The sequence below is a fragment of the Camelina sativa genome, chromosome 14 (assembly GCF_000633955.1).
Source record: "Camelina sativa cultivar DH55 chromosome 14, Cs, whole genome shotgun sequence".
Taxonomy (NCBI): Eukaryota; Viridiplantae; Streptophyta; class Magnoliopsida; order Brassicales; family Brassicaceae; genus Camelina; species Camelina sativa.
The window spans coordinates 12,971,962-12,987,110 of record NC_025698.1 but is presented as its reverse complement, the minus strand read 5'-3'; the positions used below and the strand labels follow the sequence as shown (position 1 = coordinate 12,987,110).

The 15,149-nt window shown below is 35.6% G+C and overlaps 3 protein-coding genes across 5 annotated transcripts in view; 2 read left to right on the top strand and 1 right to left on the bottom strand.

The window, feature by feature from the left end:
• LOC104743537 lies at positions 6,517 to 6,915 on the top strand. Its single transcript, XM_010464604.1, has one exon. The coding sequence runs from the start codon at positions 6,517 to 6,519 to the stop codon at positions 6,913 to 6,915; it is 399 nt and encodes a 132-aa protein (XP_010462906.1).
• LOC109128675 (uncharacterized mitochondrial protein AtMg00820-like) lies at positions 8,690 to 9,397 on the top strand. The gene has a single exon (XM_019235506.1). The coding sequence runs from the start codon at positions 8,690 to 8,692 to the stop codon at positions 9,395 to 9,397; it is 708 nt and encodes a 235-aa protein (XP_019091051.1).
• LOC104741265 (3-ketoacyl-CoA synthase 5-like) overlaps positions 14,004 to 15,149 on the bottom strand; it is a 2,682-nt gene continuing 1,536 nt past the window's right edge. Inside the window, exons 2-3 of one of the 3 annotated variants that reach the window (XM_010462074.2) lie at positions 14,837 to 15,149; positions 14,004 to 14,639 (exon numbers count right to left, since the gene is read on the bottom strand). The exon at positions 14,837 to 15,149 is cut by the window's right edge and continues 1 nt beyond it. In XM_010462074.2, coding sequence (XP_010460376.1) covers positions 14,191 to 14,639; positions 14,837 to 15,149 — 762 coding nt within the window. In that variant the 3' untranslated portion in view covers positions 14,004 to 14,190. The remainder of the gene's footprint in view (positions 14,640 to 14,836) is intronic. The other 2 variants (XM_010462075.2, XM_019235699.1) reach the window with 2 other exon arrangements.

Here is a 15,149-nt window from a genome sequence, read left to right as displayed (position 1 = left end):
GCACTAATTAATCCTTAAGCCCATTTAATTTGGTGACAAAATAAAACACTAATTTTGCTTACTATTTTTACATACAGACATGTAATTTCTGAATGTTTTCATCGGATAGACGTCCTATTTCCCCTCCAAGAACTATGACATCGTACTAGATATACCCAGAACTTCAACTTCTTCCTATGNTCTACCATTTTTTCTATAAAGACTGCATGTATATAGTATTCCCTATGCTTTTAATAAATTAATACTAATTTAGCTCGGCATCATATGAACCATGCACTAATCCTTAAGCCCATTTAATTTGGTGACAAAATTAAACACTGATTTTTGCTTACTATTTTACATGAAGACATGTAATTTTCTGAATGTTTTCGTCTAATTTTTGCTTACTATTTTACATGAAGACATGTAATTTTCTGAATGTTTTCGTCTAATTTTTGCTTACTATTTTACATGAAGACATGTAATTTTCTGAATGTTTTCGTCTAATTTTTGCTTACTATTTTACATGAAGACATGTAATTTTCTGAATGTTTTCAAGCTAATTTATGTGGATATAATTCCCTTTTATTTAATATGTTAGTAAAATTTCATAATTATTCATTAACTTCCAAATAGCAATTTAATCGGGTGTGCCCTTAATTATCGAGTTTATCTCTTGTAGATAATCATTCATATAAAATCATTAATGTCCACATAATTCATTTTTTTTTATTTTTTTAATAAAGGATGTAACATCAGGACTTTTCATCATATCGCAAGTACTATCCATAGAATTCATTTCATGTTCACGAGGTTTTTGTCAAGGAGAGAAGCAAACAGATTGTATTACAGTACACATGGTTTATTCAAAATCGTTACAATTTCCTAAAGATAAGGGAGGACTCATCGTGTTACATTAGAGGCATTGATCCCCGGGCTAGAGAATGTGTGTGGCTCAAAACTCAAATATATCCCCTTTTAATAAAATAGAAGTACACGGCTTTAAATTGGTAGACTATATAATATTAATGTAGGTTATAACTAAGATTCATTATTTGATAGGTTATATGGATTAATTATTTGATAGGTTATATAGATTTAGTATTATGATCTTCTTAAAAAAAAAATTCCAAAGAATAAAATAAAATCTCAAATATTTAACTAACCAACAAAAAAATCTCAGAAATTAATAGAAATTAATCATTCTTCCGTAAATGAATAAAATCTTACCTAACTTTATCAGAAAATTTTGACTGAGTAACGGGTCAAACTTTAAATATTTAAATTCATTTTATATATTTATTTTGTTAAATTATATAGTTTTATATACTATAATAAACTTTTTAAATAATTTAATTTGGAATCTTTTAAAATAGTTTAATTTGATAGTTTTAAGAATATCATAAATATATGATAGATCAGAAAGTAAAAAATTATAAACACTATAATTTGATTTGTGATAGCACGGTTCAATAATATGTCACTATAATATGGAAAAAAATTCAATAAATATGATTTTTTGCTAGAGCACAGGTTAAAATTTCAAAAATATGATTTCTCAGATTAAATTTAAGTTTGGAATAATGTTGTTTGGTAAGCTTTCTCGGTCACGATGATTTTGACAAACATATGTTACATATTTGGTCCTAAAATTAATATGCGATGTACTATAAGTTAAGTTATAGAATTAACAATCAAAATACAATATATTTTAAAACACTAAAAAAAATCAAATAAAATTAACAAACAAAAATTAATTTTTTTATCACACAACTTAATCCGTTTTATACCGCGGGTCAAAATCTAGATATACTAGAATATATCTTCTAGAGAATAGATGTTATTTTCATGAATCATTTCATGCCATAGTATTTCATCCAAAAAACATTTTAAAACAAATAAAATAATTATATATATATATATATAATATTTTAAATAAAAATTACCAAATAAACAAAAGAAAGAAATTTCAGTCCGTGTTTTAACACTAGTGATATTCTAGTATATATATAGAGCGAGAGCCGATATAAGTACAAGAACTCTTGAAACGAAATTTACTTTATAAATTTTAGACTTTTAGTAGAAGCTCCATAATGTGAAAGAAACATATACAAGGCCCTTATTTTAAGCCCACGAGAATTGTACGATTTCTTAGGGAAACTGTAGACCTCACTTTTGGTTTGATTGTTCGTTTTAATCGATGATACAAGAAGTCAAGAAGATGATTATTACTCAAGAGTTTTAGAGATTTTTATTTGTTTCACAAATAATGTCACTTTATAATTCTAATGTGTTTTTTACATTAAATTTTCTAATTTACCTTTTTACCCAAAACTCATTTTTATTGAATTTAAACCATTAATCACTTATTAAATATGGACAATTATGTATAATTTTGTTTTTTTTCTTAATTTGTGTGAATTTTATCAAAATAACACTTTTTGTTAAATAAAGAGAGTAATAATCTAATTTTCCATGTTGGAACTTGGAAGATTCGGTTGCGGTTTATGTAGTACTCAAAATAACTTAGAAGGGTTATATTGATTTATTTTTTAATTTAACTATAGTTCACATGCCAAATAGATAATATTACAAAATTATTTTGATGACACTTAATATATGTCGATCAAGTGATAGTGACCATATTTTGTCATCATAATGCTAAATAAGTAAGTATTAGCTGTAGATCACATGATCATACTTGCAATTTAATTTTGCTCAGGTCATCGTTTTAAAAATTATGCCAGAAAAACATCTTTCAAATTAGTTATCACAAATTTGCTACGGTATTTGCTATACCTTTTATAGCAATAATTTACGAGAATTCAAGTTGCAAATGTATGTTGAAATTATACAACGAAATTACTAGAAAAATGTTGTTGCATTAATACAACAAATATAGCAAGAGATTCGTTCTATGCAAATTTTGTAACCTATATGCAACAAACAAGAATTTGCAACGCCCAATCAGCAAAACATGTAATTGGTTGGAATATTGTTGCAATTCTATTTTTTGCAACAATATATTGATCTCTTGCAATAATTTTTGAAGTTGCATATCTTTGATGATTACAATCTCCTAATGATCTTTGATGGGCGGTGAAATACAGCCTCCTTCTGGTCGGAGAAGTGATCCAGCGGATCCTTGAAAAAAAAACAAAAGAATAAACAGCATGGGGGTCAAATGAATTCAGAAAGTTAAAACGTTGTGAGATATTACTAGAACACGACTTTCTCACCATGAAAGTAACATTGGCTGGATGGGAATCAAGGGAAGCTGAGGGAACACACCGAGGAGGATTGGGCAACCAGGACAATATCTGCTTGGCTAAATGCAAACACTGGGGTTAAACTAGAAGTGTGTAAGGGAAATAAAAAAAAAGATAGTTAAGCCAAAAGACAAAAATGTAACGATTAGGCTCCTTGATGATTACCTTCTCCTGATGTTCTTCAGTCAAGAGATGGGCGGTGAAATTGTCAATAAGATAAGGTCCATAAGGCAATAATAATAGTTGGACGTTGATTCTCCTCAGTGAATTCACCAATATGGTCCGACATTTTCATGTGGAATAGACTCCTCTCAGAATGCGTAGTGCATTTTCGTATGAAGTTAGATATATTAAGGTCCGTATCAGATAAACCATATTCAGTGCTAAATATTTTATATTAAACACATTATATACATCATATTAAATTTATAGTTTAGTTAGAATTAAAAATTAAAATTAACAAAATCAAATCATAAAAACTGAACCAACAATATTTCAAACATTTTTGATATGTAGTTATTTCATTATTTAAGTATATTGATTTAATATGATGTATAAATAATGAAATAACTACAAGGGAAGATATAAAAGGAGGAGCTCATCCGCTATGCACGCACTACAAGAAAACATGATTTTTCAGACTACAAATGGCGACTACATATATAATCGCCATTTTTAGCGACTATTTAGCAACTATTTGGCGACCATTTTATGACTACAAGATTTTAGTCATATAATAGTTGCTAATTTAGCGACTAAAATGCGTATCATGGTAAAAGTCGCCAATAAGTTGTATATGAGTCGCTATTTAAAAAAATTAAATTTTTAAAATTTAACTCCAAATCCTTAACCAAACTCCAAAACCTAAATCATAAACTTAATGTTTAAATATTGAACATTCAATTCTTAATCTTAAAAATTATTTCGTAAACCATAAAACTAAAACATAACCATTCTTATACTAAGCGGCATGGAATCGGAAGCGGGTACGTGGAAGCGGGTACGTTTGGAAACGCTGAAGCGTATTTTATGAAAAATATTGGAATCGGGTACGCTTTGGAAGCGTATAATTTAAATATATAAATATATATATATATATATATATATATATATGTGGTTAATAATAATAATATATAGTCTAAAACATATAATTTTATGTATTTAAATTACTATGTACAAGATTAGAATCAAAATTCTAATAGAAAAAGGTCTTCCGTTTAAAAAATAAGTTTAAAGGTTATACTTTTTTTTTTAAATGTAAGTTAGTATGAGAATTAGTTGTTTAAAAATAATTGTATTTTTGATATTTAAAAAAAAAAACACAAAACAAGAAACGTAAAAAAAAAAAAAAAAGTAAATTGGTAAAAAAAAACACAAATGGGCCTCGCTTGAGCCCAAGAAGAAATAAAAGACAAAAAAATCTGAAGGCACGTGGACGAAGAATAAATCATCTTCTTCCTTTGTCTGGTTTATGAAACAACCTCAACGACGAAGAAACCATTTACGATTCCGGTTTATAATCAATCACGCTTCCATCACCGAATCGAACGATTCTAAAACGTTTCGAATCGCCTTCTCTGGGAATCGCGATTCCCTTGCGCTTCCCAGCGATTCTGACCGCTTCCGCTTCCGATTCCGATTCCGGAGCGAGAATCGAAGCTTCACCGACGATTCCGTGCAAGGTAGTTCTTATATATACATAAAACCAAGCTTTAATACTTAAAAAGAAAATCTAATTTTCCAAAACTTAACCCCAAATCTTAAATCTTAACCCTATATCCCCAAACCCTTAACCAAACTTCAAAACTTAGATCATCAAATGTAAATCTTGAAGTTTAAATTCTTAATCTTATAAATTAATTCATAAATCATAAAATCAAACCATAACCATTATATGTATATATATATACACATAAAACCAAACCATAACCATTATATACATAAAGCAAAGCTTTAATAGCTATATAAAGAAAACTAATTTTCCCAAACTTAACCCCAAAAAACTATAGTTTTCCAAATCCTATATTTTTATCAAAACTTAACCCCAAACCCAAAACTTAAGCTCCAAAACCCTTAACCTTAAATTTAAAACCTTTATAATTCATATTTAGAAATTAAATTATAAATCATTCACCCAAAATATAAGATTACTTCCGAGAACGAACCCAATTACTTGATCCTAGCCCAAGTTCAGCTTCCCCTTATGTCACCGAGAGCGAAGCTCGTCAATACGATACTGACCGCTCTGAATTTGGCGGCTTCGGTTGCGCCACCGGAAAGGTGCTCTCTGTTATTTTTTCCTTACCTTCAAAATTTTCAGATATATTTTAGGGTTCAAATGAGTTAAAAGTTGAGTACTTGCTTGCGCAAGTGGCTTTCATGTTTAAACCAATGCAGCACCCTTCGTTGTATTCAACCTGTCAAGAAGCTACATAGATCAATTTTTGCATCTAACAGTTAGGGTTCCATTGTGTTACAGATTGACATGGACACTATTGAAGTCAGTAACCTGAATAGGCAATTTCTATTCCGTCCTTCTCATGTTGGGCACTCCAAGGCTAAGGTATATTTGCTTGAGCCTAGTCCAAGGGAATCCACTTCATAAGAGAATTCATATGACCATATTTGTAAGATAAAGATATACATGAATCTTTATAGGATATGTTAAGATTTCTCCAATGTATATCTCTTGTATATTTAGATAGACACAACTAATGTACTATATATATGATTGAAGTGAATACAAGGATCTCTACGGAGTTTCACTTTTCTACATGGTATCAGACGCTTCTTAGCCACCAAGCTAAAGCAAATCGATCCTCTCTGCTCCTGTTCTTCTTCTTCTACAAATTTTCTTCTCTTCTTCCCTTGCTCTTTTCTCTCTGCTTTTGTCATCATGACGACCGTCTCTTCTCCTAATGACAAACCTTTTTCCATCTCTCAAATCAAAGCGTATATTCCTATCACACTTGACATGACCAAGCTCAACTACCAAACCTGGCGAGAACTCTTTGAAACCCATTGTACCTGTTTTGGCATTCATGGCCACCTCACCGGCACCACTGTTTCGACTCCCGGGACTGCAACAACGTGACAGGAACGTGACAGACTGGTTAAGATGTGGATCTACGGTACCATATCTGAATCAATCCTAGATATTGTCCTTACCACCAAGGCGACTGCTTAGGATCTATGGTCCACCATTGAAGGTCTTTTCTGAGACAACAAGGAGGCTCGTGCCCTTGAGCTTGAACATGAGCTTCGCACCATGGTGATTGGTGACCTCACCATTCACGATTACTGTCAGAAGCTGAAGTCAATTGCGGACCTCCTAGCTAACCTCGACTCTCCTGTTACTGATCAAGCTCTCGTCATCCATCTCCTCAATGGTCTCTCTGACAAGTTTGATGACATTATTAATGTTATCAAACACAAGTCCCCATTCCCTGGATTCCTTGAGGCAAGATCGATGCTGACCATGGAGGAAAAACGACTTTCTAAACAGACTTCCTCACTACCTCTCTCGACTGCTTCTGCTCCCGCTCTACTTTACACGGCCTCTGATCAATCTCGCTCTTCCAACAACAACAACGGCAACACCACCAGTGGCTTCAACAACAACCACCAGTGGCTTCAACAACCACAACCACGGCGGCTACAACAATAACAACCGTGGCTGTGGCCGTGGTCGCGGTCGCGACAGATTTGGCACCACCTGGCCTCCATCACACTTCTCTCCGCCTTGGCAGATCGGGAATTCACCATGGCTGCCGTCCTATTTTCTCTCACCTTCTCTGATGGCTTACCCTAATCAGATGAACTTAATGGGCTCCAACCAGCAATTTCAGGCCCATAACAATCGTTTTGGACAACCAAGTCTTCTTGGACCACCACCTGCTCGGCCCACTCACGAAGCTCATCTGCTGCACGACCACACAATTTTGTCGTCTCCGTCGTACCTCCCGGCGAACATTACTCATGCGTTCAACACCATGGCTCTTGCTGATCCGTACAACTCTCCTTGGATTATGGATTCTGGTACCACAAACCACATAACATCACATCCAGGTACTCTTTGTTCTATGTTTAATTCGAGTGTTTTACCTTCTATTACGGTTGGTAACGGATCTCTAGCTTATGTAACAAGCATTGGTAATGGTACTCTTCCCTCTTCCTCCTCTCGTCCTTTTCACCTTCGTAATGTTCTCGTTTGTCCATCTATAATAAAAAATCTTATCTCTGTTCGCAAGTTTGTAACAAACAATTTTTGCTCACTTGATTTCGATCCTTTTGGTTTCACTGTTAAGGATCTACAAACACAGACTCCTCTGCTCCGATGTGATAGTTCAGGACCTCTCTACTCCGTCACTCTGTCGTCTCTTCGCTCATGTCCTCTTGCTCTCACGGCTTCCTCTCTGTCATCTCTTTGGCATCGAAGACTCGGTCATCCCAATGATCAAGTTCTTCACCAAGTTCTTTCTTCTCTATCTCTTTCTTGCAGTCCGACTGACTTGACAAGTTTGTGTCAAGCATGTCAATTGGGTATACCCACTAGGTTTTCGTTTTCTTCTTCTCAAACTATTGTTCACCATCCTTTTGATATAATTCATTCAGATATTTGGACCTCTCCAATTATGAGTATTAGTGGCATCAAATATTATCTTCTCTTTCTTGACCAATTCTCACATTATGTTTGGATCTTTCCTCTTCGTTGCAAAAGTGACACTTATTCAACCTATGTTCAGTTTTCTAAGTATGTGCAGACCCAATTTAAATGCAATATCAAAGCTCTTCAGTGTGATAACGGTGGAGAGTATGATAACCGTGACATGCACGCTTACTTGGCATCTACTGGCACCGTTTTCCGCTTCTCGTGTCCCTATACCTCGCAGCAGAATGGGCGAGCCGAACGCATGATTTGGACAATCAACAACATGGTCCGAACTCTTCTTATTCAGGCATCTAGGCCCCTCACGTACTGGGTGGAATCTCTTAATGCCGCTGCTCATCTCCTCAACATGCTTCCCTCGTCTGCCATTGCTAATGACGTTCCCCATATCAAGCTTTTTCGTCAAGTCCCACGCTACAACGACCTCAAGACATTCAGATGTCTCTGTTTCCCGAATATGTTGCCAACATCTCCACACAAGCTTGCCCCTCGTTAAACTCCGTGTGTTTTTCTCGGGTACCCCACGGACCATCGCGGGTACAGGTGCCTTCACCCAAAGACAGGAAAAATCATACTCTCCCGCCATGTCACGTTTAATGAGTGTTTGTTTCCTTTCTCCTCTCTTCCATCTCCAACTTCCACTACAGCTACTCCACGGGTCCTACCGTCTATTCCACCAATTCTTCCCCCTTCTTCTCCACCTCTTCCCTCGCCCCCACCACCACTAAGTTCTGTGCCTCCTCCTTCTCTTCCTTTTTAGCCTCTACATCCTATGGTCACTTGTAGTAAAAGTGGTATTTTTAAACCTCGCACTCCGCTTTGTCTTCACTCCGATACCACTATCTCTACTTTACCATTGTCTCATGTGCAGGCTCTTAAAGATCCTAACTGGACTCCGGCCGTAATTGAAGAGTATGATGCTCTTATTAAACGTAAAACGTGGAAACTTGTTCCACGGCCCAAAGCTACTAATATTATTCGATGTATGTGGTTATTTAGGCACAAATTTAAGGAGGATGGAACCCTGGCTCGGTATAAGGTGCGGCTTGTCGCCAACGGCAAATCTCAACAGCTAGGCATCGACTGTGACGAAACATTCAATCATGTGGTCAAGTCGGCTACCATTCGTGCTGTTCTTAGTGTTGCCACCTCCCGTGATTGGCCACTGCATCAACTGGACGTGAAGAACGAATTTCTTCACGGTGACCTTGAAGAGACCGTCTATATGCACCAGCCACATGGTTTCGTTGATCCTGCGAAGCTTGATCATGTGTGTCTTCTCCAGCGGTCTCTATATGGTGTGAAACAAGCCCCCCGCGCATGGTACACTCGTTTTGCCACGTTTGCACGGACCATCGGCTTCACCCAGAGTAAGTCGGATGCTTCGCTCTTCATCCTACGCCGTGGCTCTGACTGTGCGTACCTGTTGCTTTATGTGGACGACATAGTCCTTACAGCTTCAACTTCTCATCTCCTATAGTGGATTATTGAGAAACTCAGTTCTGAGTTTGATATGTCCGATCTTGGCCATATTCATCATTTTCTTGGAATCTCTGTTCAGCGAGATTCACAGGGTCTGTTTTTAAATCAACAAAACTATGCTGCGGACATTTTTCATCGGGCATGCATGACTGGATGTAACCTTTGTCTTACACCGGCTGATACAAAGACAAAACTCGAGGCCACTAACGGACCACCGGTCTCTAATCCAACGTTATATCGTAGCTTGGCCAGGGCGTTACAATATCTTACTTTTACGCGACCGGACATTGCGTTTAAGGTACAACAGGTCTGCTTGTTTATGCATGACCCTCGGGAAGCTCATCTTAAGGCCCTTAAACGCATCCTACGCTATGTTAAGGGCACTATTCGCCACAGCATTCACATTTACCGCTCCTCCGTTACTGGCCTGATCGCCTATTATGATGCCGACTGGGCTGGCTGTCCCTCCACCCGCCGCTCGACCTCTGGTTATTGTGTTTTCCTCGGTGATAATCTCATCTCCTGGTCTTCCAAACGCCAACACACGGTTTCTCGATCCAGTGCTGAAGCAGAGTATCGTGGCGTCGCCAATGCAGTGTCCGAAGCAACTTGGTTGCATACTCTCCTCCTCGAAATGCATATAAGACTTCACCGTGCGACTATCGTCTACTATGACAATGTTTCTGCAATCTACTTATCTTCTAATCCGGTCCAGCATCAGCGCACTAAACATGTGGAGATTGATATTCATTTTGTTCGAGAGAAGGTTGCTCTCGGCCATGTTCGTGTCTACCATGTTCCGTCTGCACGCCAGTTTGCCGACATCTTCACTAAAGGGCTGCCTTCTCCTCTGTTTCTTGATTTCCGACACAGCCTCAGCGTCCGACAACCGCCGCTTAGTCTGAGGGGGAGTGTTAGATAAAGATATACATGAATCTTTATAGGATATGTTAAGATCTCTCCAATGTATATCTCTTGTATATTTAGATAGACACAACTAATGTACTATATATATGATTGAAGTGAATACAAGGATCTCTACGGAGTTTCACCTTTCTACAATATCGACTCAAAGTTGTTAACCAAAGTTGTTTAGTTTTGTTAAATCCAGTTTAGGAGGTATAAGTGAGCAACCTGAGCTCATTCTCCCTCGCTTCATGGTATATGTAAGCAGCCTGAGCTCATTCTCCCTCGTTTCTGTTTGTTAAATCCAGTTTAGGTATATGTAAGCAAACTTCTTTCTTCTCTAGTTCAGCTGATTTCTCTCTGATGGTGTCTTAAGCAACCTGAGCTCATTCTCCCTCGCCTTATGTTCCTTAACAGATGCTTCCATCAGCTCAGCTTCCTTTCTTTTTCTCTCGGTCTCTACAGTTTGCTTCAGGTCAAAATCTTTAACATTCATCTCAAAAGCAAAAGACTTCTCATATGGGGAAAGCAAAGCAACCTCCTTTTCCCTCGCTTCAAGCTCAGCCATTAACCCTTGATTTTTCTGCATTTACTCCAAGATACCTCCAATATTTACTTTCTTTCTTTAGTAGTAGGATGTATTCTTATTTTAAATTATGTTTTTAGGTTTATTTTGTAATATAGTTTTTTTTATATCATGGTTTCATAATAATAAATATAGTATTTTTATTTTTAATATCAATTCATTCCAAAAACAAACCATTATTCAATAGCTTATATATATATATATTTAAAATAAATAATAAATATAAATATATTATTATTAAAATAGAATATATATATATATATAATGCTGTATAAATACAATATTATTTAAATACATAATCGTAAATTAGTCATCAATTAGTCACTAAATTTGGTAACTACATTATGACTAATTTGGTGACTACATTATGACTAAATTTACGACTATTTATTTTAGAAACTCTCAATTTACGACTACTGGATTTAGTCGTTATTTAGTCGTAACACACCGTTTAACTATTAAATAATGACTAATAGTGCAGATACTATTTGCTTGTTTTCATGTAGTGACGACACTTAAGAAGACACACAAAAATCCTTGGCTCAAGTTTATTCTAGAGAAACTTAACTTGCAAATCACTCAAGCGGGTCAATTTCTTGGAATCTCTAAGACCATCATCGCCAGCAGCAGCAACGTTAGAGGGTTGCTTTTAAAAAATATATTTATTATTTTAATTATATTTATATATTTATTATAAGTAACCATTAACCTGAACGACATCTGTCAGTTTATCTGAGAAACGATTTCTCCTCAAGCAATCTGAATATCGCTTTTTCTCTATTCTTTTTTTCTCTCATTTCTATATTAATTTTTTATTGATAAGTCTTTTGATGAGCACTCCCCAATGGAAGTGCCCTAAATCGTTCATTATAAATAAAGAAATCCGTTTTTTTCCACTTTAAACCGTCTCTTTTGATTTCCCGGTCAAATGTAGTTATGTGAGTTTTATTCGTATAAACTACATAATTTTATTTTATTTTAATTTTCTTTGCTTTTTTGTATTCGATTCATTGAAATTTACCGAACTTTAAAAATACGAAGTTTTAGAAAGAAAAAAAATAGTTGTACGTACGTCACCGTTAAATTTCACGGATTACCATCCATCGAAAGTATTCGATAAGTTTATTCACCGGATTCATATAGGAATGGGCATGGGGTAATAAGCAGCTGCAGAAACTAAAATAAAAGCATTGGGTAGAGAGAGTAAAAGCATGAACCACATGCATAGACTACGACTACGTACAGGCTACGTAACAACAAATTGCTGCATTCTAGTTATTACAAAATTTAAAGAACCGCCGAAGCCTGTTGCAATTTGCCTATCCCACTCTAAATTGTGGTGTGAGACTGACACCGTATTTCTCTTACGCCTTCCCACAAGTGTTCATTCTATTAGGAGATGTATATAGTGAGGCTATAATTGTAATTAGTATTAAGCTAAACCCTACTACTTAGCTGTATATATACTATGTAGTCTAATATTATTCAGTATTTCGCTCACACATTCAACGTTTTTTAGGGAAGACAATTCCATGTTAGTTCATGTCTGTCCTAGAATAATGGACTAATTTAATATGCCAGTTTTGCTTTCCATCAAATAATGAGAGTTGGTGGAGGAAAAAAGAAGAATGTTGGAGAAATTATATTAACTCTACATTGAACTAATGATACGATGTAAGTATACAGTCATATAGGGAATGGATTAGCAATGCTAATTTAGCATAACTAAAATTTTCTTGAAGCCTAAACAACATTTCATTTAAAATATATACGTAACTTTGTGGGTTACATGTGCAATACCGCCCCATTTTAGAGCAGTTAATATTCTCATTTAGTAGCCTTAGAAAGGGTTTCATAACAGAGAGTTTGTAGCCGAGAACCAATTTTTCTGGCGGTGCTAACCTACATAGGCAGCGAAATTGCTGCTCATAAAGTTTTTTTTTTTAATTGAAAACAAATGAAATAAAGGTCTAAACTTACAAATTAGACGTTTATTCTTTGTGTAGTAAAAATTTGCCTAACCTGAAGATGGGTACTCCTGACTTAAAAGTTCTCCACTTTCAGTTTTCGTTCTTCTATTTTGGATTCTATGACTTAAATTTGAATGTGATGTAGTAGTATTTTTTTTAGGATTGAGCTCATTTAACCTGTTGCATTCGTGTACCACACACAGTCATAAGTTCGTAAGAAAAAAGAAAAAAAAATACGGATATGATCAAAACCAAAACAGAGTTAAACTGTAAAACGATTCACTTTAAAGGTTCTCATCAGAATTCTCGTGCGTAAAGTCAACAAGGATTTAAGTAAGCTTTCAATTATGTCAACTTTATGACCACATGGCCTCGCTACACCCATATTTATTACAAATCCCTTGTTNTTTCTTGAAGCCTAAACAACATTTCATTTAAAATATATACGTAACTTTGTGGGTTACATGTGCAATACCGCCCCATTTTAGAGCAGTTAATATTCTCATTTAGTAGCCTTAGAAAGGGTTTCATAACAGAGAGTTTGTAGCCGAGAACCAATTTTTCTGGCGGTGCTAACCTACATAGGCAGCGAAATTGCTGCTCATAAAGTTTTTTTTTTTAATTGAAAACAAATGAAATAAAGGTCTAAACTTACAAATTAGACGTTTATTCTTTGTGTAGTAAAAATTTGCCTAACCTGAAGATGGGTACTCCTGACTTAAAAGTTCTCCACTTTCAGTTTTCGTTCTTCTATTTTGGATTCTATGACTTAAATTTGAATGTGATGTAGTAGTATTTTTTTTAGGATTGAGCTCATTTAACCTGTTGCATTCGTGTACCACACACAGTCATAAGTTCGTAAGAAAAAAGAAAAAAAAATACGGATATGATCAAAACCAAAACAGAGTTAAACTGTAAAACGATTCACTTTAAAGGTTCTCATCAGAATTCTCGTGCGTAAAGTCAACAAGGATTTAAGTAAGCTTTCAATTATGTCAACTTTATGACCACATGGCCTCGCTACACCCATATTTATTACAAATCCCTTGTTGGTCAATCTCAAAGACACTTTTTATATTTTTTGAGAACTCCAATCCAAATACTTTAAAATCTGCTTCCTCTGTTCCGTTTGTTTCATAGTATTTCTCACCGCAATAAAATCGTAGTATTTGATAAATCACAACTCACATCATTGAAAACTAAATAGTACAATAAATAAAAAAACTCTCAAAATGAAAAAGTAAACGCAGATATGAATTGATTCGTCGTATCTTTTTGCTTTTTTTCTTTTCTCTGTTTTCCGATACCTTTTTTATAAACTATTTATATTCATAGTTTGACAACTTCAGGGATAAAGACGGGGTATCGTTCGATACAATCCGACCATGGTCCATCCGTTGGTGTCTTGATCGTACGGATACATTTCCACACAGCGGAGTTACACTTGAATCCACTTCCGAATGCGATCTGCCAAACCCTATCGCTTCTCTTCATCCTCCCTTGAGCCTCAATGTAGCTAAGCTCATACCACAATGAAGACGACGACGTATTACCAAACCTATGTAGTGTCATCCTCGAAGCTTCCACGTGTTCTCCTGACAACTGCAGACTCTTTTGAAGCTCGTCGATCACTGCTCTTCCTCCTGCGTGGATACAGAAATGCTCGAAGGCCTGCTTGAAGTCTGGTATGTACGGCTTCCACTTTGGATTGAAGATCTTACGTCCAATAAGAGATGAGAGGAAGAGAAGCTGCTCCGATGCGGGTAGAACCAGAGGACCTAGTTAAGAAAAATTTCTTCCCATTATGTTTAGCATTTTGTAAAAATATTTTATTTAAAACTAAAATGATTTTATATTTTATTTTTCATGTAAACGCATTGAGTTTGAAGTTTAAACTAATCCAAGCATTAGACATTTAGACTCATGATTCATATATAGAATAAATTAAGTTATACGATATAGTATTGTTAGTTACCTATGGTAGTGATGTTAGCCTTCAGGGCTTCTCCGGCGATTGTCATGAGATCTTTAGACAAGTTGATCCCAACGTTACCTTCCTTATCTTCCTCCTCCATAACACAGTAGTACGCCTTGTCATCAGCACCCTGGTGAGTCCTGACAAGGTGACAGAGCTTGTACTTAGCTCGCCACCTGTCGGATTTGCGGTTAGAGAGAAGAACGGCGGCGCCTCCCATGCGGAATAGGCAATTTGGGAGCAACATGGCTCTCTCATTACCCTTGTAGTAATTAGGAGTAATGATCTCAGTGCTAATTATGACTGCGTTGGA